The 24,933-nt window shown below is 59.5% G+C and overlaps 1 protein-coding gene and 1 long non-coding RNA gene across 2 annotated transcripts in view; one reads left to right on the top strand and one right to left on the bottom strand.

The window, feature by feature from the left end:
• LOC307105335 overlaps window positions 1-15,451 on the top strand; it is a 280,088-nt gene extending 264,637 nt beyond the window's left edge. The window contains exon 2 of the long non-coding RNA XR_013814014.1: window positions 15,337-15,451. This is a non-coding gene — a long non-coding RNA (uncharacterized lncRNA). The remainder of the gene's footprint in view (window positions 1-15,336) is intronic.
• Window positions 5,422-24,933, bottom strand: part of EZR (ezrin) — a 44,081-nt gene continuing 24,569 nt past the window's right edge. The window contains exons 5-15 of the mRNA XM_079781064.1: window positions 23,607-23,702; window positions 22,518-22,792; window positions 21,834-21,917; window positions 20,880-21,026; window positions 13,214-13,310; window positions 9,310-9,473; window positions 8,956-9,086; window positions 8,350-8,510; window positions 7,996-8,088; window positions 6,461-6,712; window positions 5,422-6,320 (exon numbers count right to left, since the gene is read on the bottom strand). Coding sequence (XP_079637190.1) covers window positions 6,156-6,320; window positions 6,461-6,712; window positions 7,996-8,088; window positions 8,350-8,510; window positions 8,956-9,086; window positions 9,310-9,473; window positions 13,214-13,310; window positions 20,880-21,026; window positions 21,834-21,917; window positions 22,518-22,792; window positions 23,607-23,702 — 1,665 coding nt within the window. The 3' untranslated portion in view covers window positions 5,422-6,155. The remainder of the gene's footprint in view (window positions 6,321-6,460; window positions 6,713-7,995; window positions 8,089-8,349; window positions 8,511-8,955; window positions 9,087-9,309; window positions 9,474-13,213; window positions 13,311-20,879; window positions 21,027-21,833; window positions 21,918-22,517; window positions 22,793-23,606; window positions 23,703-24,933) is intronic.

The following is a 24,933-nucleotide window of genomic DNA, read 5'->3' as shown; positions in this document are numbered from 1 at the left end:
CTGCCTCTGCCTCTGCCCCCTGCCCCTGCCCCCTGTCCCTGTCCCCGGCCCCCTGCCCCCGCCCCTGCCCCTTCCCCAGGCCCTGCCTCTGCCCCTGCCCCCTGTCCCCTGCCCCTGTCCCCCGCCCCCGCCCCCGCCCCTGCCCCCACAGCCCCGCGCTGCAGGCAGGCTGCATGGTAGCCGTTGTTTCCCAACATTTCCCGTCTCCCCGCCGGTCCCGCCTGCTCCCCTAAGCGCCCAGCTGTGGAGCCGCCTGGGGAAGGGGCTCCCTGGAACCCAGGCTTGGAAGGGAATCGAAGGCCCCAGCAGGCCCCCCCCCCCCCCCCCGTGAGTCTCGGACGCCAGCGGGGGCGCCTCCCAGGGCTGGCTGCACGCAGCCTGCCAAGCCGCTGCGGCCCCTGCATCACGGGGAGGGGCTCTCTGGGAGACTCGGGCCTGCAAGGCCCTGCGAACAGGCCCGGCCCCGGCACCTGAGCGGCGGCTGCCCAGCAGGATGACGGTCAAGGACGTGGGGACATGGGGAAGACGAGGTGGCCGTGGCCCTGAAGACCGACAGTGAGCCGTTCCATGGGGCATTTTAGCGGTTTCCTGTTTGGCTGGCCCTGCAGACCCGCAGCATGCCCCCCTGCTCACCTCCAACAGGAACAGAGGCCTGGGCCCCGTCGCCCCAGCCCACGGCCCCCCCAGGCTGAAATGCCACTCCTCCTCTCCCTGCCCCCTACTCTGCCCCTGTCCCTGTCTCCTGTCCCCCTGCCCCCTGCCCCTGCCCCCCTGTCCCCTGCCCCCTGCTCCTGCCCCTGCCCCCCTGCCTCTGCCCCCATTTTGAAATGCTGTATTTTCAAAAGTAAAATGCTGTGTTCGTCTCGGCTCCTCAGCACTCCCGCAGCCTCGCCACACGGCTGGGCGCTGCTCTTGGCGTCTGCGGACTGTCACACGTCTTTGCTGAGCTGTCAGTGTGTGTGCGTGTGTGTGCGTGTGTGCATGTGTGTGTGTGTGTGTTTGGAGGGGGGTGTTGTGTGCAGGGGGGTGATAGCAAATGGCAGCTTCTCGTCCAGCCACAGATCAGCCATCATGTGACGTCACCTCTGTCTGGTGGCGCTGGGAGCCAGGAGTTCACTGTGTGGTCAGGTGGCACCTGAACTCATGAGTGGGTAGTGGGTCTATTAGAACATTGTTCACTGGTAACATTATACATACGGCCCGGGCCCAGGCCGGCAGAAAACACCAAAAAGGGTGAGCCATGGTAAACTTCCCGGGTTTTACCTTTCCCACAGAATCGACTAAGTCGTGTTAAAACTCTGCTCTCTGCCCTCGCCGGTCTGGCTCAGTGAATACAGCCTGCAGACTGAAGGGTTCCTGGTTTGATTCCGGTCAAGGACACATGCCTCGGTTGCGGGCTCGATCCCCAGTGGGGGGCATGCAGGAGGCAGCCGATCAATGATTCTCTCTCATTGATGTTTCTAGCTCTACTTCTATTTCTCTCCCTCTCCCTTCCTCTGTGAAATCAATTAAAAAAAAAAAAAAAAAAAAGACTGATCTCCAAAATTTGTGCCGAGTCTAGGTTTGGATACCTCATCATAGCGAGTCAGCATTCACTGACCGAGAGGGAACATGGAAAACGGCGTGTTTCTAAATATTTCCTCAGCTTCACATCTCCCTCTCTTAACAGTAAGATGGGTGACTCAGCAGATTTCATTCTCACCTAACCTTAGAGTTTAGGGTTAGGGTTAGGGTTTAGGGTTAGGGTTAGGGTTAGGGTTAGAGTTTAGGGTTAGGGTTAGGGCTAGAGTTTAGGGTTAGGGTTAGTGTTAGGGTTTAGGGTTAGGGTTAGAGTTTAGGGTTAGGGTTAGGGTTAGGGCTAGAGTTTAGGGTTAGGGTTAGGGTTAGGGTTAGGGCTAGAGTTTAGGGTTAAGGTTAGGGTTAGGGTTAGGGCTAGAGTTTAGGGTTAGGGTTAGGGTTAGGGTTAGAGTTTAGGGTTAGGGTTAGGGCTAGAGTTTAGGGTTAGGGTTAGTGTTTAGGGTTAGAGTTTAGGGTTAGTGTTAGGGTTAGGGTTAGGGTGTAGCGTTAGGGTTATGTTAGGTTTACAGGTCTGTTGTTTTCAAAAGAAAGCAAACACTATTTTTCCAATTGACTTGAAAGAGAGCGGAAGGGAGAGGTAGAGAAACATCCATGTGAGAAACATAGATCAGCTGCCTCCTGCACGTCCCTGTGGGGTTCCAGTGGTAAACCTGAGCACGGGTCCTGACTGGAAACTGAACAGTGACCTTTTAGAATCTAAAATTTAGATGCACGGCACCACGCCCACCCGAGCCACCCAGCCAGGGAGCCATCACCATTATGATGTAGAATCGCTAAATCCCAGTCAGTGCCACTGTGGACAGTGACGGCGACTCGTCCAGACAGCGCGGAGTGTGTCCTCACCCGGGACTTCTCGTTTGGCCTTGGGGAGGTGCTTTGTGCTTCTGAACTTAACCTCCCGAAGAGGACGGGGCTGAAGCAAGATAAGGCATGCGCCTGGGCCTGGGCCTGGGCCTGCTGGCAGGCCTCATACGTGGGCTGTGGCCGGCTGGGAGGCCGAGGAGGGGGACTGTGACAGGGACCACATGGCCTGAGCATCCCAACCACCCAGTGCCTCGTGCAGATCCTCTCCAGAGGTCCTCCAAGCCTGTGGTTCCCGCTCTCTTCCATTAGCTTCTATTTTGTGGCCGACTTAGCTCTCTTCTTAGCTCTAGTCGTCTCCCTGATAAGCAAGCACCCAGAGGCCAGGGGGTGTTGGAGGGCGGGATGGCAGCCGTTTTCCTTCTCGGCTGCCTCACTCTGCCGGACAAAGGAACACTCAGGCTGCGGTTCCCGGTCCTGAAGAAGCAAGCGGGTCCGCCGTGGACGCCCTCCTTTGTCTTCAACAGCGTGACCCCTTCCCAGCGCGGGCAGGCCTGCCTGGGGCTGATGTCTGGGACCAGGCCGACCGACCTCAGTGTGCAGACGGCGTGCGGGGCGAGGCCAGGCTTGGACCCGGGGAGTCTGGTTGATGTTTATCGGGCCCAAGTGTGTGGTTGGTCCTTAGGGACTGTTACACGGACACCGTGAAGAGGCACGTTTCCTCCGAGGCAGGCGACGTCACTGGCTTTGGAGCTGCCTAACCTGCCATAGATGGAAGGCGCCGTCTAGTTCTGCCTACACAGCAGGGCGATAATACAGCCAAGTATTTCAACCATTTAAATCAGATTTAGCATCTGCCAGGCCTCCACAGGGGCTGGGCACAGTACTTGCTTTTGTTCCTGGCGTCAATCATAAGAGGATTACTTGCGTAAAGGAAAATACCTTTTAAGGATTTCGTGAATAGTGGGACCAAGGGGGGTGCTTTGGTGTTGCCCAGGAGGGGCGCTTCTGACATTCTGTGGGGGACAGTCCCTCCTCCGGGCTGAGTGCCCCAGTCCTCCCGCTGGTTGCCAGCAGGCCCCCCCAACACTGTGACCACCAAACCACTTGCACACACTCCAGGGACAGCCAGGGGCCGAGCGAGACACACAGGATTCGCTGTTAAATTGCAATCTGCTTTTCAAGAAAATGCTGTGCAAAGCAAACCCCCTTCCTCCGAGGACTGACTTCAGACCTGGCCCAGTCGGGCGCCCACACCTGTCCACGGACCGCGCTGCGTGAAGACTGTGTAGTCAGCCCTCCTGGAGGCGCCAGCCCACCCACCCACCTACTCCTCGCTCAGCTAACAGGAAGGGACACAGCTCGGGCCTTCGAGGCCTCAAGTCCCTGGGAGGACGCCCCCCAGGTCCTGCTCTGAACTCTTTATTGGGGGTGTGGGGACCCCTCTCAGTCACCAGTGGTCTGAGTCGAGGTGAAAAATTCCTTGATACTGTCCTTGCTGGTCCTTTTTATTGACATACTAGTGGCCTGATGCATGAAGATTCATGCCAGAGTTGGCCTTCCTTCCCCCCGCCACCCCTCCCCCTCCTCTGGCTGCTGGCACCCAGGACCCTGGCAGCTTCGCTCAGGCCGCCACCGCCCAACACCCGGAACTGGGGATGCTTTGCTCCGGCCACCATCAGGCACCCGGGACCAGGGCTGCTTCTCTCTGGCCACCCACCCGGTTCCCCGTGGTTCCCCATTTGCCATGCTGCCATCAGAGCCTGCGGGCCGAGGGGGAGGGACCGAGAGGTGGTCAATTCACCTCAGCGACTGGTCGAGCGGTCGTTCCGGTCGTGACGCTTATGGCCTCTGGCCTTTTATTATATAGGATTTAGTTTTTACTTTAAAAATAGTTTTTGTTTTTATTGATTTCGGGGGGGTTAGGCGGGGGAGATTAAAAAACACCAATAAGGAGAATCGTTGATTGGCTGCCTCTTGTACACCCCACACTGGGGATGGAGCCTGCAACCCAGGCATGTGCCCTGAGCGGAAATCAAATGGTGACCTCCTGGTTCTTGGGTCGATGCTCAGCCACTGAGCCAGCTGGCCACCTACTGGGCCACACAAAAGCATCCTCCTTTTTATTTATCGGCACTACCATTTTTGGTCTTTTTAAAAAGCCGAGGAAAGTGTGCTAAGGTGTCTGCAGGCCCATGGTTACTAATTTGTCATCTCACTCATCAGAGGAAGACGTAGCCGGCGGCGCTGACATGGCTGTCACAGCTGCAGTGGCACTAAGTTCTCTCCAGCCCCTATGTACAGACATGACCCTCGTCCTGCAGATGCCAGGTGCCGGCGCGGGCTGCCCATGTGCCCGCGGGCCAGCTGGACTGAGGGTGCGCAGCTGGGAGGCCCTCTGGAGGTGACCCCTCTGCCTACAGCAGTCACGTAACAGCAGTGGTCAGGGACAGAAAGGAGTCCCGGTTGGTCACCTGCGCCAAGATGTGGAAAATGGTCAGATTTCAATACATGCTTGTTGCCCGTCTCCCAGCGCTTACCCAACAGTGAAACTGGTGGCCTTATGTGTGTTTCAAAGAAAGCAAAGGAGCTGGTGGGTACCCGATCCCTCCCCTTCTCCTGCAAAACCCTTTCTGGAGGCAGGTCAGCCAGCCCCGAAGAGCTGGGGCGGGAGGAGGTCAGCTCAGCGGTCCGGGTGAGGGGCGCCTGCCCCGAGAGGCGCTGCTGGCAGGACTGCAGACAGACAAGCGGACACCCGCACGGGCCTTGCCGTTCACGTCTGCGGGGGGCAGGGTGGGTCCATCAGCACCCGCAGCGGGAGAGCTGGCATGGCCATGGCTCTCCAAGGACGTGGCAGAGGGGAGACAGGCTCCAGCAGGTTCTGTGGAAACGCAGACGCTCCCCAGGCCGGGGCGCCCGTGCTGCAGCCCGAGCGAACAGCATGTGTCTCACGTGGGAAGTTCCGGAAGAAAAGGGAAATGTGCGTACTCGGGATGTGACTACAGCAGTTAACCGGCTTCATTATGCCCTCACAATGTAACATGGTTTTCATGTTCTTTTATTATTCTGTAAAAGGTAACAAAATATACAGAACAAAGTTTTCCCTTTTTAACTAATGTTACAAACCCATATTATTGCTTATATATAAATATACTATATAGCTGATCATTATTAATCAGGTGAGAGCCCAACCATGGAGCCTCTAACGGTTAAACAGGAGTTTATCTAAGCAAGTGTCCTCTGTGCTGCTGATCCGGATGAGCGAGGCGCGGCCACCGGGGGAGGGAGGCCCTGTGTGCACGTGTGTGATGCTTTCGACCAGTTTCTAAGCCTCAAAAACATAAATACAGAGATGCATCCTTCAAGAAATCAAGTGAATCTATTAATCTGAGCTAATTTCAAACACAGGAGGAGTATGGCACAGAGGAGCCACCGGGGTTGCTTTAATGACACGGCTCTCACACACGTCAGCACGGAGCTGCCCTCAGGCGTCCAGCGGCCCTTTCCGTGATTCGATCGGCCCTGCCCCAGCACAGACAGGAAGTGATTCAGTAATAACAGCAGTAAAAATCAGGCCCGTTTGGCACTATGATACAAATGGGAGATAACCAGGGGAGCCCGCACCGTCCCAGCCCCGGAATATTCCCGCTGAAACAGCTACTCTCTTTAAAGGAACTGGTGCGAGGAGGGTCTAGGTTAGAGAACTACGAAGACGCGTTTCAGAGTCTGCGTGCGGCCCGCGGGGCCCGGCTGGGCCGCCCTCCAGTCCCGCGGCCTCACATGGCCTCGAACTCGTCGATGCGCTGCTTGGTGTTGCCCTGCCGGATCTGCCGCAGCGTCTTGTACTTGTCGCGGCCTTGCCGCATGTTCTCGTTGTGGATGATGTCGTTGTGGGTCCTCTTGTTCTCGTCTCTGGCCTGGGACAGCTCGCTGGACAGAGTCTGCAACGGCAAGAGGCAGGGTCAGCCCCGCCACGCCCTCCCCGGAGAGTGGGTGGAGGCTCCCTCGTGGCCCTCAGGCCGCCGGCCCCAGGGGGAGCCCGGGAGCCCAGAACCCGGGGTGCCGCCCGCCCCGCCCTCACCATCAGCTGCTGCTGCACGCGCAGGTTCTTCTCGGCCTCGGTGACCCGCTTCTCCTCGTTGCGGTCGTCCAGGATGCCCTCGCTGGACAGCTCGGCGCTGTAGCCCGAGTCCTCCGTGCCCTCCTCCTGCAGGTTCTCGCGGACGTGATAGGCCACCGGCTCGTACACAGGGGGCGGCGGGGGCGGCGGCGCCGTCATCACCAGCTGCAGCTCCTCCTTGGTCTTCACCAGGTCATCCTGGGCCTCCTTGGCCTTCGAGAGCGAATCAACAGGCCGTGAGCACTTCCCACCCAGGACCGCGCCCGTCCGCTTCCCCCAGAAGCACCTTTCTTCACGGAGGAGGCGTCCCCCTTGCGGGTAAGGACCCCCCTCATCCCCGCCTCTCCCCGCTCCTGGCAGGTGCACGCAGCATGAGCCACAGGAGGTGACTGGCCAACCCGAGCCCCCTGCAGCCTGGCCGCCGCCTCGGGCTCCGGGTCCGCAGAGCAATGACCACGCGTGCCGGCAGCAGAGAGACGGATGCCAGGGCCGGACATCTTTCTAAGTATCTTTTCTCCCGTCTATGATCCCAGCATATGCTCACTGTATGTGTTTTTTTGGGGGAAAAATCTATTAAAGAAAAAAAATCCTCCCGCCTGGAAAGAGCCACTCCGCGTTGGTGCTCGGCTTCCTCCCCTTTCCTGTGGCCGCTGCTCGCCAAGCTCCCGCTCCCACAGCAGGTGCTCAGCGAGTCCTCACCGTCACCCTGACCCTTCCAGCAACTTCTCAGGGGCACATAACTGAACCCCACCCACTTCACTGCCACCCTGACCCCGCAGATGAGCTTAGTTTGTAGCTGGTTTGTAACCAGCTTTTCTCACTTAACGCCTTATAATAAGCACTTTCTCCAGAAACCCAAGGGCTGAGGCCTCGGCACACAGCTTGGGGTGGGGTGGGCAGGGGGAGGCACAGGCGTTCTCACAGGGGCTGCCTCAGATGGGGAAGTGAGGGAAGGGACAGGCGGGTGGGAGGGGGGCGGAGCCCCCACAGCTTGGCTGAGGCCTGTACTCGGACCCACACCCACAGCGCCCAGGGCCCGTGCTCCTGGTGGGCGTGAAGGCGGATGGAGGGGCACTATCATGGCTGCAATTCACGACCCTCTGCGGGGCCCTAGAGCAACCCTCCAGGCGGGCAGCGGCCCCACCGCCCACGGGAAAGGAGGCTGAGGTGAGGCCCTCGCCCTGGTCACACCAGGTCCCATCGCTGCGCGTGCCAGCCGCGGGGGAGGCTTGTTCCGGGCCCTGTGGCCGGCTCGCTGCTGGGGGCGCCCAGCTAATCCGACTTCAAGCCAGTTCCTGGGGGCTGCCTGGCGGGGCAGACGCCCGGGGAGGCGTTTTCCTAAGCATCACAAGGTGGTTCTTTGTTCCCCTGCTGACCCACAGGCCGTTCCCGTGGGAGTCTCTCGAAGAAGGACCGGTATCGGCAGAGCATGCGAAACGCCCCCCAGGTTCCGTGCACCCGGCAGCCTGGCCGGCCCGTGCCCCGCCCGCACTCACCCGGTGCTGCCACTCCTCCACCTCGTCCTCCTTGCGCCTGCGCGCCTCCTCCAGGAGCGCGATCTTGGCGGTGTACTCCGCCAGCTCCGCGGCCTGTGAGGAGCCAAGTCAGAGTGAGGCTGGAACGCCGTCAGCAGCCTCCCTGGTAACGGCCATGCCCGCCGCCCGCACGCCCCTCCCTGACCAGCAGGCGGCGGCCGCCCGCACCACCACCCGCCCCGCCCTCCCCGCCTCTGTCCACCGCCCAGCTGATCGCTTACAGCCCAGACAGAAATCATGGTCAGCAGGTGTCGCTTTCTCGGTCCCCAGAGGCAACCCCTCCATAATTCAGCACCGTGAAACCGGGGCTCCTACCAGCTGCTCCTGGCTCTTTATCTGATCCACCGTCTGCCTCTCCAGCTCCTCCTTGGCGCGCAGCGCAGCCATGCGGTCGGCCTCCAGGCGCTCCGCCTCCTCCTGCGCCCGCTTCCGCTCCTCCTCCAGCTGCAGGGCCCTCTGGATCTGGTCCGAGAGCTCTGAAGGGGGCACACCGGGCGCTCACGGCTCCGCCACCGGCCTGCAGTCGGCCCACCCCCAGCCCCGGGCCGGTGGAGTCTCAGGGTGACGGGACCTCTCCCCCCCCTCCCACCTGTTTACAGGGCGCAGCACTCACAATGCTCGGCCCCCTCACTACCCCGCAACCGAGAGCAGCCTTTCCTGCCGCTAAAGCCTCCCCTCCTCGTCAGGAAGGCGGACCGTGGGGTACTCACCCCCTCGGGCAGGGGCATTACCAAGACACGCCACAAAGCACGCGGCACCGACGGGACCTGGCCCACAACTACTTTCCAGGCCCGGTCACACCTGACCCTGTCCCTCAGTCTCTACTCCGGGCGCTGAGCTGTCTTCCGCCTGGCTGGGTGCTGTCTGTCTGCCGGGCCGTGGGACATGCGAGGGGAACGCGCCTGCGGGAGTGCAGCCCACCTTTCTCGGCCTTCTTGGTCTTCTGCTCGTAGTCCTGGAGCCTGAGCATCAGCTCCTCCTTCTCCCGCATCATCTGCTCCTTCTCTCTCTCCACCGTCTCTCGCCTCTTCTTCTCCGTTTCCAGCTGCTGCCTGTTCGGGGCGGGCACAGGGAGGTTTAGGCTCCAGACTCGTGCGCTGTGGCCACGGCAGGTCCCGAAGCCGCCGTCACAGCCCAGCCACCGAAGGAGCAGCTGCGTGGTCACCTGCCGTCCCCAGGTCCCGGCGCTCCCGCCAGCTCTGCCGGCCCAGCCACGCGAGGGCCCACGCACCCACGTTACTACGTGATCCCCGCCGGCCGCCCCAGCCCGCTCACCGCTCCAGCTGCTTCTGGTGCTTCTCCTCGCGCGCCTGGGCCTTCATCTGCTGCACCTCGATGGTGTCGGGCTTCCGGCGGCGCATGTACAGCTCGTGGTTCCCCATGCAGAGCTGCAGGATGCGCTTGTTGATGCGCAGGCGGGGGGCGTAGAAGACGAAGTCCTAAGGGGAGAGCAGGCGCTGACCGGGCGCTCCCGCCTCCCACCCGCTGCTCATGGTCCTGCTTCTAAAGGACGTGCGGGGCAGAGCAGGGCCAGCACGAGGCGTCCACGCAGGACACGGACTCCCGGTGGGTGACACGCCCCAAACCAGGACTGGGCGCGCGGACCCTGTGCTCCAGGACCAGCAGAGGGCGCCGGCACGGCTGCTGGGCGGCAAAGCTCCTCTATGCGAGGTCGCGCGGCCTCAGGCCCAGGGCGCCTGGCCTTCGGGTTAACGCCTGGCCTGCCCTCTCCAGCCACAGCCACCGCCACGGTCTGGCCGGACTTCTGCAAGTTCCCGTGGGGCTTCCCGTCTCCCTGCCCAGCCTGCGCCCCCCACTGCCCCCAGCACAGGAGCAGGTCACCGCTGGGCCTCGGTGCCTCCGGAGCCCCAGGACCGGCCGAACGCCGCGGCCTGGCACACGTGACAGCCACCCACCCTGGCCCCTTGTTCACCTAACCATGCCCTTTCGTGCCTGCAAGCATTTCCCCGAACAGCCCCTCCTACTGGGCATGTGCTGTCCAATGCCGCACTCCGAGGCCAGCAGCACGCCCACGGAGGACACCATGGCTGCCTCCCGTCTGCACGGCCTCCCTCCTTCTGTGCCCCTCCCCGCGCTGACGCTCCTGGTACTGCTGGCACTTGACCCCACCGGCTCGGTTTGGTCTGTCCCACTCGGACAGGGTGGGAACCTTTCTGGACATTTATAACGCCGTTCATTAGGGTAGATTTACGTTGCTCTGAAGACAGCTCCTAGAATCACTGAATTTCGAGCCGCGCCTGCGGCTGCCTTGGCAGAGCCAGACCAATGACTTCTCAGGCCTGGTACGGCCCGCGGGCCGGATGTTCCCCGCCCTGACCTGGACCGTCAGCACCTGGAGGGCAGGGCAGGGGCAGTCGCCTCTGTATTTCCCGTGTTCACTGTTGCTCACCGGGCACCCTCCTGGCGACTGACCGACAGTTCAGGCAGCAACGCCACCTCCAAGCCCCATGACCCTGAGCCTCTTCAACTCTACAGAGGGAGCGACAGCAACCTAATGGGGCTGCTGAGATGATGAAGTCAGTTAATGTTCGTGAGGACGCACAATGCTGTCCACACCGTGGAAGTGGGCTGGTGCACAAACGCTCACTCAGAGGCTGCATGCTGCCCTGAGACCTGCAGATGGAGCAGCTCACGCAGGAGCAGCTCACGGGGGAGCAGGAGCAGCTCATGGAGCAGCTCACGGGGGAGCAGGAGCAGCTCACGCAGGAACAGCTCACGGGGGAGCAGGAACGGCTCACGGGGGAGCAGGAGCGGCTCACGGGGGAGCAGGAGCGGCTCACGGGGAGCAGGAGCGGCTCACGGGGGAGCAGCCTTCTTAGAAAAGGGAAACGCTGCTTCCAGGAGCTTCGTGACGGGCCCGCAGGAGCTCAGGACACGGTAACACACAGCTTGTGTCCCAGCTCCTTGCTCCCGGTGACCAGCAGGTGACAGAAAGGGGAATGTGGGTTAGAAACTCTTGCTAAAAGTTATTTAAAACGCCTGCCTGCTTCCTCTCCTTTTCTTCCTCTCTCTTCTCAACCGCAGGGCCCTCAGCGTCGGGGTTCTGACCACTGGCCCAGGGAGACAGTGGCCGAAACAAACAAACAGCACCTCCCACTCCAGGCCCATCCACACGCCCAAGGACCCACTTAGCTTCCAGGCTCCTCGTCTGCTCCAGAAACCTGGGGAGCATGCTGAGCCCGAGCCCACGGCTTCCGGGGTGCGGCCCCCCCCGGGGTTCACACTGTCATTAAGTCGTCGGGTTTCCCAGGGAGGTGCCTGCAGAGCCGGGGCAAACCGGTGTTTTATTACCTCCCACCTCTCATTACACAAGAGGAAACACGCTTGTGTTGGCTGCACAGACAGGCCCACTCCCCAGGAGGTCTGGACTGTGTCCCCTACGTACTGGCAAAGGACTCTGACCAGCACCAAATCCTCTTCAGAAAAAGTCCGTTTAGAAAATCAAGAGACAGGAACGGTGGGAACGTCCCCTCATGGCCTCCCGCCTCCGGGAGACAAGCCTCCGCAGGGAGGAATCCCTCGCGCGGCCTTTAAAGTTAAAAACTAAAAACTGATACGAATTATTAAAAGTGTCTAAACCCACGTCTCCAGCAGCGTGCTAATGCGCAACCACACGCCGACGTGACCTGGGACTGCCATCCAAACTTGGGCAGAGAACAGACATCCGAGAACAGACCCTCGAGGCACGAGCCAAGTTCAAGGAAACAAACCCAAAGGTCACCTTGAAAAGGGTCAGGGAATGAGCAGGGGAACTCCTAGGCGCACCCCCACAGGGCCCATCCAGGGCTCCCTGCTCAGGGCGGGAGGGGGGCAAAGGTCACAGTGAAAGGGGCTGAGCACAGAGCAGGTCCAGTCGAAAGTCATTTTCGCTTCCTAGACGTTTCAAAGCGGTCCGAGTGCGCTGCCTGCCAGCCTCTGCCTTTGCCAGGAGCCACGGGGAGGCGGGCAGGCTGAACAGCGACGGTTAAGGCCCAGCCTGCGCGTGCACGTGGCGGGAGGAGCCAGCCTTCGGGAGGACGGGCTGGGCATGGAGCAGGCGGAGCAGCTGCCCGGGTGGGGGAGGGAAGGCAGCCCTGCCTCGCCAGTCAACCCGCCTCTGGGGTTTCCTGAAACACGGAAATCTGGTTTCCTGCTGCCCCAGGTGAGACCAGCGCGAGGAGGGAGCCGTGAGGTGCCGAGGGTCCAGGACTGGGTCCCTCGCCAGCTCCTCATGTCACCCCCCACAGCAGCTGGAGCCTGAGCCCAGGCCGCCTCCCCACAGGGCCTTCACGACCCCCCCGCCCCCCCCCCCCCCGGAGGCCCACAGCCCGCCTCCCGCCTCCTCTGCACAGCAACATCCCGCCTGAGCTGCTTTGCAAGCGCCCGCCAGCAGCATGCTTCCCCCGAGTGGACACTTCACGAGGGCGGGCCCGTCCTGCCACCTGGGCACACCGCCCAGCACAGTGCCCACCACGTGGGGCAACCTGGAACGCTCCTCTCCGGCTCCCCTAAGTGGTGCTTACGCAGGACTGCGTGCCTAAGGGAGCCGGCTGCCTCACCAGCTGCAGAACGGCCTGCTTGGGGTTCACGATTGGGAAACAGTCCGAGCTCCTGCTCCCGTCCGTTACATTAAAGAAGGAGGCTCTGAAAAATTAGCAACATCTCCCCGAGCAGAGGCAGCGCCCGGACGCCAGGTGCTCTCGCCCTCCTGCCCGCCGCCTCCCGCCCAGGAAGGTGGGTGCATGGCGCCCCCGCGCTGCTGCCCCCGAGCTGTTGGCCTGCCTGAGTCTGCGTGAAATTCTACTCCACGTTTAAGGAACCGCGCCGCCGCCCGTGGAGCAGCAGCGAGCGCTTGCCAACAGCGGGCAGCGTCTTCAACAACAAAGGGAATCCGCTCACAGCCAGCCCCGGCTCTCCGCGGGGAGGGCGGGACGGCACCCCAGCTGTCCGCGTGGGTCACCCGCAGGCCACGCCCCAGAGCGCCCGGACGTCCACCAAGAGGCCCTTGACCCTCAGTGTGACCTGCCGGCAACTCCCCTACACACATGCTGAGCATCACGGCTCCCGTCACCGAGGAGGGAGATCGCATTTATCCTGGAAACACGCTTGGCTGCAAGAATGAAAACCAGTCACCCCCCCCCCCCCCCCCCCCCCCCGTGCGGACGCCCCGTGAACTTACAGGCGCCTTCTTGTCGATGGGCTTGATGACAAACTTCTTGTCGTTGAAAGAGATGTTCCTGATCTCACTCCACGGGAAGCCAATCTTTGGGGTCAACCTGAGGTTAAAAAGGTCAGATGTTAGCTGTGCCCGGACTGACTAAAGGGGTTTGCAGATCTATCCTCAGTTTTCTTGTCTCGTCACCCTGGCTTGTAATCTCGGGGTCAACTTTGATGTCCAGCCCGCACGACCTGCACCCTTGTTGGAAATGCCTCTCACAACCCACCCTCACGTCAGCACCCTAATCCCGCCTTCCCGTGGCGACAGCCTAACCAAGGCCCCCGGGGCCGGGGTCTAGTCAGCCGGCTTGTCCGGTTGGTGTTCCTTTCAGTCCATCGTTCCCTCTTCCAAATGTCAGCACGGCGGCTTCCTGCCGCCCGGGTGAGACTGGCCGCGAGGAGGGAGCCCCGTGAGGTGCGGAGGGTCCAGGACTGGGTCCCTCGCCAGCTCCTCACGTCACCCCCTCCTCGCCCCACGGCAAGAGCTTCTGCACGAGGAAAGCCAGAGCCAGCCCGGCTTAGCAGCCCCGGCTTCCTGGTCCCCCCGCCTCTCACACAGGGTTTCCCGGAGGCGCCTGGAAGGGCTCCCTCCCCTCCTCCCAGCCCGGACCGGCACCCAGGCCGCCCGCTTCCTCTCCTCAGGTCTCCCCTCAGCCGTCAGTCTCTGTGCACAGACTCCTCTCTTCTTCACGTGACTTAAGTCACTGCATCATCACTGAGCTCTCTGAAGGCCAGGAGGTGAGCTTCCCGTGGCCAAGAGCACGTCTATGTCTCCCCGAGCTGTGCCGAGGGGCTGCTCGCTGAGGAGGAGGCCTTGGATGGGTCGGGCCCACCATTTGGTGTGGACTTCGCCTGGATGGTCCAGCCGGTGCCGCCGGGGGCGCGGAAGGCCTCTGTCCTGTCCTGGGGTCTCCTCTCCTTCAGGTCGGTCAGGGTTTGCCCAACACTCAGGTGCTCACATGCTGGGCACGTTTACACCTGCCGCTCCCCCCCGAGGAGCCGAGGGCGCGGTGCGGGTGCTGCTCTTCGGGCTCTCAGGGGTGCGTGTTCCTTCCCGGGTCACCCCCACATTCTGAGCACACCAGCCCCCACTCCTAACGAAAGCCCCACACCGGCCCAGGTGGTCACTGTAGTCCATACGGGCTGAGACCGGCTTTTTAATAGCAACCCGGACGTTTATCATGATTTCAAGTCCACACGCTCTCCTCACCTCCGGATGCCACCCCATTCCTGCAGCACGTCACCATGGCTACCCTTCGGAAGTGACACAGACCCTAAGCCACCACTCAGATACTGCCATCAGAACTGGTCTTTCCCAGACGCGTAACAATCCCCATTTGCTAGGAGAAACGAGCAGGGGTGGGCGGAATTTTGCCTACCAACACGTCTAAATAAAAACTAGTGGGCAGGGTAGGTCTTGCTATGGCAACAAAGCCAGGTCAAGGCAGTGCGTGCCTGTGTGTGTATGGGGGGGCGGGGGGCTCTGAATGCCGAGAGGGCATCTAAGCCCGGCAGCGGGCGCTCTGGGACGGGACACAGCGGTCACGCACACCCGGAGGAGGGGTCAGGGCACTGCCAGGCGGCGGCTGTAAGTGCACGTGCTTTCCCGGGGCCTGCCCGACGGGGCTCCGAAGCCCACGAAGCACCCAAACCAGCACGCAGGGGCTGTCCTTCCAGCCTCACACATGGGACGGACCCGGTGGAGGTGGTTGTGTTTTAGGTCCAGGGGCCCTGGGAAGGAACTCAGGTCACGGGGTCCTGCCCCGACTCCCACCTGTGTCCTCACATGCAAAGGCCGCACAAGTGACATCGGGAAGTTTCCTCCAAAACACGAGAGCCATCACTGCAACAGAGGAGCTCAGTGGCTGCTGCTCGACTCCCAGCCACAAGCGAAGGCCGGACAGGCCTCTCTCCCGCAAGGCTGTCACTGTGGCCTCTCTGGCGCGTCTGGAAAGTTGGTCTCTTTAAGACTCTGGCCCTAACCGGTCTGGTTCAGTGGATAGAGCGTCGGCCTGCGGACTGAAGGGTCCTGGGTTCGATTCCGGTCAAGGGCATGTACCTTGGTTGCGGGCACATCCCCAGTAGGGGGGTGTGCAGGAGGCGGCTGATCGATGTTTCTCTCTCATCGATGTTTCTAACTCTCTATCCCTCTCCCTTCCTCTCTGTAAAAAGTCAATAAAGTATATTAAAAAAAAAAAAACCTCTGGAAGCTCGTGCAACAATTGACAGCCATTCATCAGCATGACTGCAGTGTCAAAAGATGAGGACCAAACAAGAAAGATGACTCAATCGGAGTTAAGAACCGCCTTTCCTGCCTGACCATAAAGATTAAAGCCCACAAGGATTTCTTTCTGTTTCTCTTTTTTTAAAGCGTTCACACATAGGACATGAGCAGACAAGGACCCATAGATTTCTAAAGGATTTATATTGTGAGCCTGCTCTTGCTTAGGCCACACATTAAAAAAAAAGAGATATTCTTGAATAATAGGGACCATAGCTCTTCTGAGAAAAGGTGATTCCAGGCCTGGAGGGAAAGTGCAAGGCGATCCTGGGATATTGTGAAGTGAAAAGGAAAGAGGTGCTCAAAACAACGGTCCTGGATTAGAGCCCGTGGTAACGGGAACTACTGAACAAAGAAACGGAGAAGAGAAACTGTCTCCTTACATTAGCATCCCAACTAACCATTTCCTCAAATCAACACTTCTCAAATACCAGAGTCATCACTGTTTCATGCAAGACCCGCCAAAGCCGTGGTCGGCAAACTGCGGCTCACAAGCCACATGTGGCTCTTTGGCCCCTTGAGCGTGGCTCTTCCACTTCCACAAAATACCACGGCCTGGGCGAGTCTATTTTGAAGAAGTGGCGTTAGAAGAAGTTTAAGTTTAAAAAATTTGGCTCTCAAAAGAAATTTCAATCGTACTGTTGATATTTGGCTCTGTTGACTAATGAGTTTGCCGACCACTGCGCCAAGGGATGCTAGAAGGCAAGTGTGGTAAGAATCGGGCATCCCCCAAATACCCTCATCGTATCCCCCAAACACCCTCATGTGTTAGGAAGAGGAGGAAGTACTGCGAGGAGCTCAGCAGGCACCACCTGGACCAGGATCCAGGTGAGCAGCACCCGTAAGGCCTCCTGGTATCACCTGCCACCACGCAGGCCTCGGCGGGCACGCAGGACAGACAACACAGCACGTCCGTGGGGTCCTTGCCAAAAGTGCCAAATTCACCCCGCCAGTGTGGCTCAGTGGTTGAGCATCAACCTATGAACCAGGAGGACACAGTTCGATTCCCAGTCAGGGCACATGCCTGGGTTGTGGGCTCGATCCCCGGGGAGGCCAATCAAGGATTCTTTCTCATCATTGATATTTCTCTCCCCACCCCCCCACCCCCGCTCTCTCTCCCTCTGAAATAAAAAATGTTTATTTTTTAAAAGTACCAAACATGAGAAAAAAGACCCAAGTTGAGGAGCTTCCTACTAAGTTAATGGTCAGTACTTTTCAAAAGTGAGAAGTGGGTGCCTGCCAGGCTTCTCCTTGCGAGGTGTCACGACAGACAGACAGACAGACTCCACTGTCCCAGATGGAAGGAGGCTGGGCAGGCGTGCCCACTAAATGCAAGGGCTGTCCCGGGGGGGCCCTGGGCAGGACGTTCGAGGACAGTCGGTTATGCGGGGGATGCCCACAGGTGGCCAGGTCTCCTCTGGGTGCCGACTCCCCGTGTGACACCTGGACGGCACACCCGGGGCAGCTGGGAGAAGGGCATGTGGCTTTGAAACCTCCCAAAAATCTGAAATGACTTCAAAATGAATTAAAGAATTTTAATTCAAAATATGCCAGAAGGTGATGACAACGTTCTACACCTTGACGGGAGTTGGACTTTTACAGGCCCTTGTTTGTCTGAACTCAGCAAATGGACACTCAGGAGCGTATATCTCATTATATTTAAGTTTTACACCAAATGAAACCAAACACACAGCGCCTAGGGAGCCGGGGCCCGTGCGGGAGGTGTGCCTGGGAGAGGCCGGGCACTGCTGTGGGAGGACAAGGCCGGCGGGGGCCGCCACGGTCTCGCCGCTGCAGGCACGCGGCGCTCACTGAAACCTTCCTGCTCTGCAGCGTTTGAAGATTCCATTTAAAGAGTTTAAGAGCGGTCTGGGCGGTGGCTGGGCTGGAGATCCCCGTGTCCTGCAGACCCAAGGCCAGTCCTCGGCCAGAGGCAGGGAGGGGCAGATAACGGGCTGGAGTGCGGCCTGCACGTTCACAGAGGAGGGAGGACTCACTAGCATGGCCGGGCCTCGCTGCGCCCGGAGGGGCCGCTCCCCACCTCCCACCCTACAGCCTGCGGGGGGCCCGGCTTACAGGCTCCTGGTGGGTGGGCGGGCGGGTGTCTCACCACGGCCCAGACTCCCTGTCAGCCTGAGGCACACTCTGAAATTTCCCACTCGGGGTGGTCTAACTGGGGTCCAGGCCATAGCAAACTTCTCTAAGAGACTAAGTGGCTGGGAAAACCACCTGTTCCAGGTTCAAGTTCGAGTTCCAGAGACCAGGAGGGAACGGCCTGGCACCTGGGTCCCCGCACGTCTGTAAAACAGCTCACAGTCAACACAACTGCCTGGTGTCTCCTCCCTTCCACTGAGCACAACACGCACCCCCTTCCCAGCCAGAATTAACATATCCTGCCAACCGAGTGTCATTTTGGAAAGTGGGAATTCTGTCTTTAAAGTAGCTGGTTTGAAACATCCTTCCGAAAGTGAGTAAAATGGAAATGGAAGTCAGAACGTCTGACTGACAGCCCTGAGTGAGGAACGGAGAGAAAGGACACTTGGCTCTGGGCTCAGTCCCCACCTTGTCGACAGCCCTTCCCACATCCTCTCGCTGAAAGGGTTAATGGAGGGCCGGAGCCACACCCCTGAGAGCACCCTCACCGTCCCTCCTGGACTACCCCTGCGGGAGGGGAAGGTGCTGCAAGGACTGAAAACCTGGGGGCAGGATCAGGTTCCTCTGTTCTTTGTCTCGTTCTGTTGTTTTGTTCTTGGTCTGGATGCCAAGCAGAATTATAGCAGCTGATCTGAACTCTGTTCCCAGGCTGATAATGCTTTTCAGGGAAGGGCCTGGGTCTGCCAATTCCCTCCCTCCCGGCGGGCTCCTGCTCTGACCTTCGGGTTCACAACGAGCAAGACAAGTGCTTCAGTCCTACGTGCCCCCACTTAACGTCATGTATACGATAGAAAGGGACCCGGGAGGCACTTCCCAACCGGAGCACATTCAACACTAAAAGGGACGTTTTAGTGAAATAGACGTGTCTGTTTCTTTGCAGGGCGCACCGAATCTCCTATCACCCAACTTACATCCTCAATGTACCTGGTCTCCCATCTGAGCAACCCTCTGCAAACTCCCACCCCTGCACTCCCAACCCTAACCCTAACCAGACCCTGCACTAACTCTAACCCTAACCCTAACCCAACCCTGCACTAACTCTAACCCTAACCCTAACCCAACCCTGCACTCCTAACCCTAACCCAATCCTGCACTAACTCTAACCCTAACCCAACCCTGCACTCCCAACCCTAACCCAATCCTGCACTAACTCTAACCCTAACCCTAACCCAACCCTGCACTCCTAACTCTAACCCTAACCCTAACCAGACCCTGCACTCCTAACTCTAACCCTAACCCTAACCAGACCCTGCACTCCTAACCCTAACCCTAACCCTAATCCAATCCTGCACTAACTCTAACCCTAACCAGACCCTGCACTCCTAACTCTAACCCTAACCCAATCCTGCACTAACTCTAACCCTAACCCTAACCAGACCCTGCACTGCTCGTCTGCAAGGGCACCAAGTCCCCGTGAACACAGCCAGGAGTTGCCTCAGACCTGAGCCACAGTCCTGGCTCACCGTGGCCGCCGCCACGCTGTCCATTTTTGTGTAAAGGAGAAGCGGGGCCTATTGGCGGAGTGAGCACCTGCTTTCCGTAACTGCAGAGGGCTGCCTTCCAGCAGGAGGGGAGGCCGGAAGTGAGGCTGGGCCCGCCCCGCGTTGTCTCGGGGGAGAAGGCCCCTTTGAGAGGAGGGCCAGTGTCACCGCTCACTGGGGGAGGGGAGCAGGAACAGGACCGGAGGAGCACACCGCTCGTTTTACTGGGAAAAATGCACATTTGTGCGGTGGGGTAGTTCCAGGCTCACTTCACCAAGTCCCTGCCTATGGCTGTTTCTTGCAGCTGGAAAAACCTGTTTGGACAGCCCTGGCCAAGGCTCTTACAAAATCTGGCCATTCAAGAAAGTTCACAGGCAGTTTCCCACATGTGGCCCACGAGGCCTCCGGGTTCTGGCTCGTGCTCCGCTCCCAGGCGCGGCGTGCTGACCGCGACCGACCTCCAGTGCCCGCCCTCACCACTCGGAGGAGCACAGGCCCCGTAACCCACTTCCAGGTTCTGGAAGGCTCCCGAGTCTCTGAAAGGCCTGTCTGTCGCCTGTGTGACGAGAACCTGCAGCAGAAGAACCTCCACAGGGATCCCCAGCGCGGCCCGAGCACGCCTCCACCCAATTCAGGCACCAAGTGGGGGTTTGGGATCGGCTGACCGGGTCCCTGCCCAAATCAGCAAGGACGCAGTGGCTGGGGTGAGAGATGCGTTTGTGGTATCACTTGTCAAAAGCAGTACCACGCCCCTCAGAATGCCAGAGAGGGGCTGAGGGGGATCTGGGGTGTGGGGGAGCTGAGAACATTAACCTCTAAGAATGGGTGGGGAGAGGGCGGCCCAGGTGGACATGCGGGAGCCAGGACTTCGGAAACAGGAGGGGCACCGGGTCAGTGGTCTAGTCTGGCACCACGCTGTCCTCTCGGCCGCTCCGCCCGCAGGCACGGAGGCAGGAACCAGGCCAAAGGGCGTGGCTTGGCAGAAAGGCCTGAGGGCAGTCTCGGGCACCCTCACCCTCAGCTCTGCAGGGCCGCTTGCATTCGGGAAGCTTCTCATGGGAAGAATCTAGAATTCAGGCTTGTCCTCCGCTCAGGAGCCACCTCACTGAGTCAGAATGGCGTTTTCTGTGTAGCTTCCCAGCAGGAAACGGCCTGTGTGCCAGTGCGCGACCACAGGGCTGGGCACAGAAGTCAGGGAGCCGCCTCCTGCGAACCCTCACCGGCCGCGCCATGCCCAACAGACCACACTCCCCTCCCGGGGTCAGAGGACCCGGTGGACGGTGTACACAAAGGCTACTGTTTACAGCCTTGGGGTCCCCGTCAGCCCAACAAACACTCCCGGTTGGATGAGCACAAACCTCCAACCCGCCAGGCTGCCTGGGGGGTCGTCGCTCGGGGTGGGCCGGAACCCCAGGCGTGGGAGCGCCTCGGTGGGAGTGGGGGTGAGGTCACAGACCTCCGTGGTCTCCCCGCTGGACCCTCAGCACATGCAACAGGTGCCGGTTAAAAGGTCGCAGACAGGAGAGCAATGACGCACACTCCGAGGCAGCCGCCACGGCCGCAAGCCCTGGCAGACCCCCCCCCCCCCCCCCCCCCCCCGGGGCCAGTCGCTGCCCGCAGACACTGCAAACGCAGCCCGCATGCATAACTCCCAGGTGCTCCTGTCTCCAGGCCATTCCCCACCAACTAAAGGTCATTAAAGTTCAACTCACTTATCATCCTTCTCATAAATATTCAGTCCCAGGGCATCCACTCCAAGCCACAGGTCTGTTCCTTTCTTATTCTTTATCTCAAAGTAGTTGATCCCGTACATTTCCAGGTCCTGGGCGATCTTCAGGTACTCCAGCATGGCACTGTCTCTAGTTGGGGGACAGACACGCGCCATGGTTAGTGGGGATGTCCTGGGCGGCCTGAGGCGCAGGCAGGTCGCGTGGACGGCCAACAGTCACGCGCTCCAGGGGCTGTCCCGCTGCCGCCCACGCCGTGCCTCGGCGGCCCCCACACTGACCACTGGCATCCCTCGCACTCTGAAGGAACTGAACTGACTCGCGCTGGCTTCTCGGGACACAGATTCTCCTGTTTCGTTTTATTGCCAGGATCCCACTTCTCTCGCCTGCGGGGCTGTGGGATTCGGGGCTCCCCCACCCCCCCGCCCCCTTGGCCTCACTAGCAGCCACGGCTTAGGCTTCGAGCTATTTCCCTCCAAGGAAGCAGCGTGGCTCGCACAGGAAGCTCTAAGGACACGTGTTTGTGAAGCCCAAACTACAAATGGCCTTCTGAGCCGGGGACCATGCGGCCCATGCCCTAGACGAGGATTCTGGGACAGCAGAGACTGGCCATTTCTTACGCTGAATGAAATGGGGTCCACTGTTTGCACTCACACTTTTGAAGGCAGTCGCCTCACGGAAAATGAAGAACCAGCCCCTCTGTGACAGAGGAGACAGACGTCTGATGCTTAGGAACAGCGCCCGCCCCCTTGACTGAAGGGACGTTTTAGACACGAGAGAGAGGGTTTAGGGCTTGAAGGCTTCAACTAACGTGCCGCTGCCTGGCCCAGGCGAGAGCACCTGCTGCTAAGGAAACCTCACTGCACCGGCTGCTCGCCTCCCGGGGACGCCTCGCGGGAGCGCACGCAGACAACAGGCCGGAGGCAGCCCCACACTCACTTGAGCATCCCGCGGTGCTCCGCGTGCCACACCTGGATCCGGTCCTCCCACTGGTCCCTGGTGAGCTTGTGCTGGTCCATGACTCTGATGGCAGAGGAAGAAGGCACAACACCGTCACCCCAAAGGCTGGGCGGAGGTGAGTGACGGACTCTGTCCCGCTCACGCCAACCTTCACTTTTTCTTCAGATTTAATCACCACAAAGTGCGTTCGTTTCTGCTTCCTAACGAGCCATTCTACTTAGCACGAACTAAAACCTGATGATTTACTCTGGAACGAGACAAACTCAGCCCTGCTAGGAAAAAATTTAAAGGGCATTTTATTTTAAGAAGCCTTTTCTGCCCAAAGGGGTCCCGTATGTGATCATCAGTGACTGCACACAGATTTAACGGGGGCCAACTATCACACACCAGGAGGAGGGAGGCAGTCAGGCCAGGAAAAACGTGATTCCTGTGAAACACCCTCAAATAGCACGGCCGTACGCAGCCCACGAGGACGGTCCCCTCCCTGCTGTTGCTCAGCCCCGCTGTGCAGGGGTTCACCGCGCCTCAGGGTGCCGCCGTGCGAGGCCAGTGCCTGGGACAGCCGGGCACGCGACCGCCACATGCCAGCGAGGAGCCTGCCCTGGACGACGTCCCCGTGCGTCTGCTGCCTCTCCTCTGGCCCGCCCAGGCCTGGCCGCTCACCTCTGGGGGATCAGCCGCTCGGAGCTGAGGTACCCGGACTTGTGCATCTCTTTGTTGTAGTCTCCAAACTTGGCCTGCACGGCGTAGGAGCCGAGGAGCACGGCGGTCTCCGGGGGGCAGTAGATCTCGTCGCTCAGAATGCCCTCCTTCACTTGGAGGAAGAAAAGCTTCTGCGTGATGTCCTGGATGAGCTCCTCGGGCACGTCTTCGGGGTAGAACTTGGCCCTGAACTTGAACTGCAGGGGATTCTCCTTCCTGACCTCCTGGGCCGACACCTGGACAGCAGAAGCCGAACGCTCACAGCACGCTCAGGAGAGAGCCCGCCCCAGCACAGGCTGCCCCACGGCTCAGAGGGCCCTGCAGGCCAGTTTCAAAGACATGCAAGACCCAAAAAGGCCATTTTAAAAAGTCCCACTACACACCCCCCTTCGCGGGAAGCCTAGCGCCACCTGGCCCGATCTTCCGGGGACGGGGCGATGGAGCACTGCAATCTGGAAACACCCCTCGAGCCTGGAACCGGGAGTCCGCCACGCGGCCAGTCCAGCCCGGGCCACGGAGCTTACTGTTAATAACTCCTCACGCCCCTCCCCCTCCACAGCGCCCACCGCCCCTGCTGCCATATAACTCGGGAGGAGAGCAGGGTTTGGAAAAGGGACATTTTCCAAGTTGTTTGCAGAAAACACATTTTGCTTCTTGCTGTTCTTTATAATTGTTACTGGAATTATCCCGTCTTTAGAGTTGGGAGATAATCTATCACAGGCTCCAACAAAGCAGTAACAGGTTCTTGCAAAACAGTGGGTGATTCATGGTTTAGAAGATTAATAATCGCACTGAAAACATAAGACTAAGGTAGCTAAATACTAAGAATTAATCATCACACGCTCAGTGAGTGAGCGGTGAGGGGAAATGCCAGGATCCGATTTCCAGCCCATACCCCCATTTACTGGAAACCTGCCACCTGTTTGTCTGTAAACACTTTTACACAAATAAAAAGGAACAAAAATCAAAGTCAAAGTAAAGTGCTCCAGCTTCAATGCCAGCGGAGGACCAACACCCAGTTAACAGCGCAAACAGTTAACTCTGATTTACCTTTTTATCAAGTTTCAGCCAGGTCGGAAATCCCTTGTTATCTACATACTGGAGGCCGAAGTACCACACCTCCCGGAGGCCGATGGTCTTCACCACCTGCGAGAGAGGGAGGGAGGGAGGGAGGGAGGGAGGGACCGCCATGAGAAACGGGTGGTCACGGTGCAGGGAGCCAGGTGCCGGCTGCTGGTCACACTGAGCCAGCCCACACAGGCTACTACATCACCCCAAAGCCATGAACGACTTATATTTAATATCAACTGGAGCTGATTCTGGGTTTACATTAAATCTTACAAAATCTTAAGACCTTATAAAATCTCACTCCTACTCCTCAACTCCATCATGCGTTCCCGAGTCACTGCTGAGTGACAGCGAGCACAGGGCACGCCAGTGACAGCGTGCGCCGCGGTGTGCCTGTCACCTGCCAGGTGTGCCCATGGGAAGGAGCGGGACGTGGCCGCGCTTGGCTCTCCTCTGGCTGCCCTGCCTCAGCCAGCTGGCCCGGGACCCTGCGTCCAGGCACAGGGAGCCAGCAGCCGGGACAGACAGGCAGATGGTGGCACACTTCCAGGGAGGGGGCGGGAGTCTCGGCTTCACACAGGCCCAGACTTCCTGTTCTGTCACAGAGGTAGACTTCACCCCCAGGTCACAGCGAGGCCTTCATTGGGAAGTTCTCCGTGTTACTAGAAAAACCTCTCCGTGGTCCCTGCCAGCTGTGACCGGGTCTCGGAATCAGAAGTGCCGCTGCGGGCACCTGTGGGACACCATCACGACCAGTCCGAGCTGAGCTGACGGTTCTGAAGCCCGTGACGTACAACGTTAGGCTTCCAAAGAGAAAGGCCCTTTCCTACCCTTCAAATGCATCTCCTGTCACATTTAGAGGGAAAGACTGCGCACGCCAGCGATGAGGAACCAGGGATCTGGAGCGCTCGCTTAAATCAAGTTGGAAATGCCACGTACACTCCTTCCCGAGTCGGCTTCCTGCCCGGGGACACAGGCCTGCGAGAGCCCAGGAGCCTGTGCGTTACACGCCCAGGACTGCCTTGCTCATCTGCGCCCTCTGCTCCCCGAAATGAGAGGAGGCTGAGAGGAAAGAAGTCCGACCCTCACATGGTGCTCGCCTCCCAAGTCTTTTATGAAACCGGATGTCTTGTTTTCACGGCAGCCAAGTGTGGAGAAAGCCAATTCAGAGACAGTTTCTATGCCCAAAGCCGCTGATTTCTTATTTCTGCGAATTTCCACCTCCTCATTTGGACATAAGACCTGCCCTGCCTTCCTGCTTGGGTTGCTTCAAAGTTGCACAAGAAAGCCCACATTCCAGCAATCACCC

Source organism: Cnephaeus nilssonii (genome assembly GCF_951640355.1).
Source record: "Cnephaeus nilssonii genome assembly, chromosome: 9".
Lineage (NCBI taxonomy): Eukaryota > Metazoa > Chordata > Mammalia > Chiroptera > Vespertilionidae > Cnephaeus > Cnephaeus nilssonii.
The sequence above is the reverse complement of the archived record's forward strand: the minus strand, read 5'-3'. Positions and strand labels throughout refer to the sequence as shown.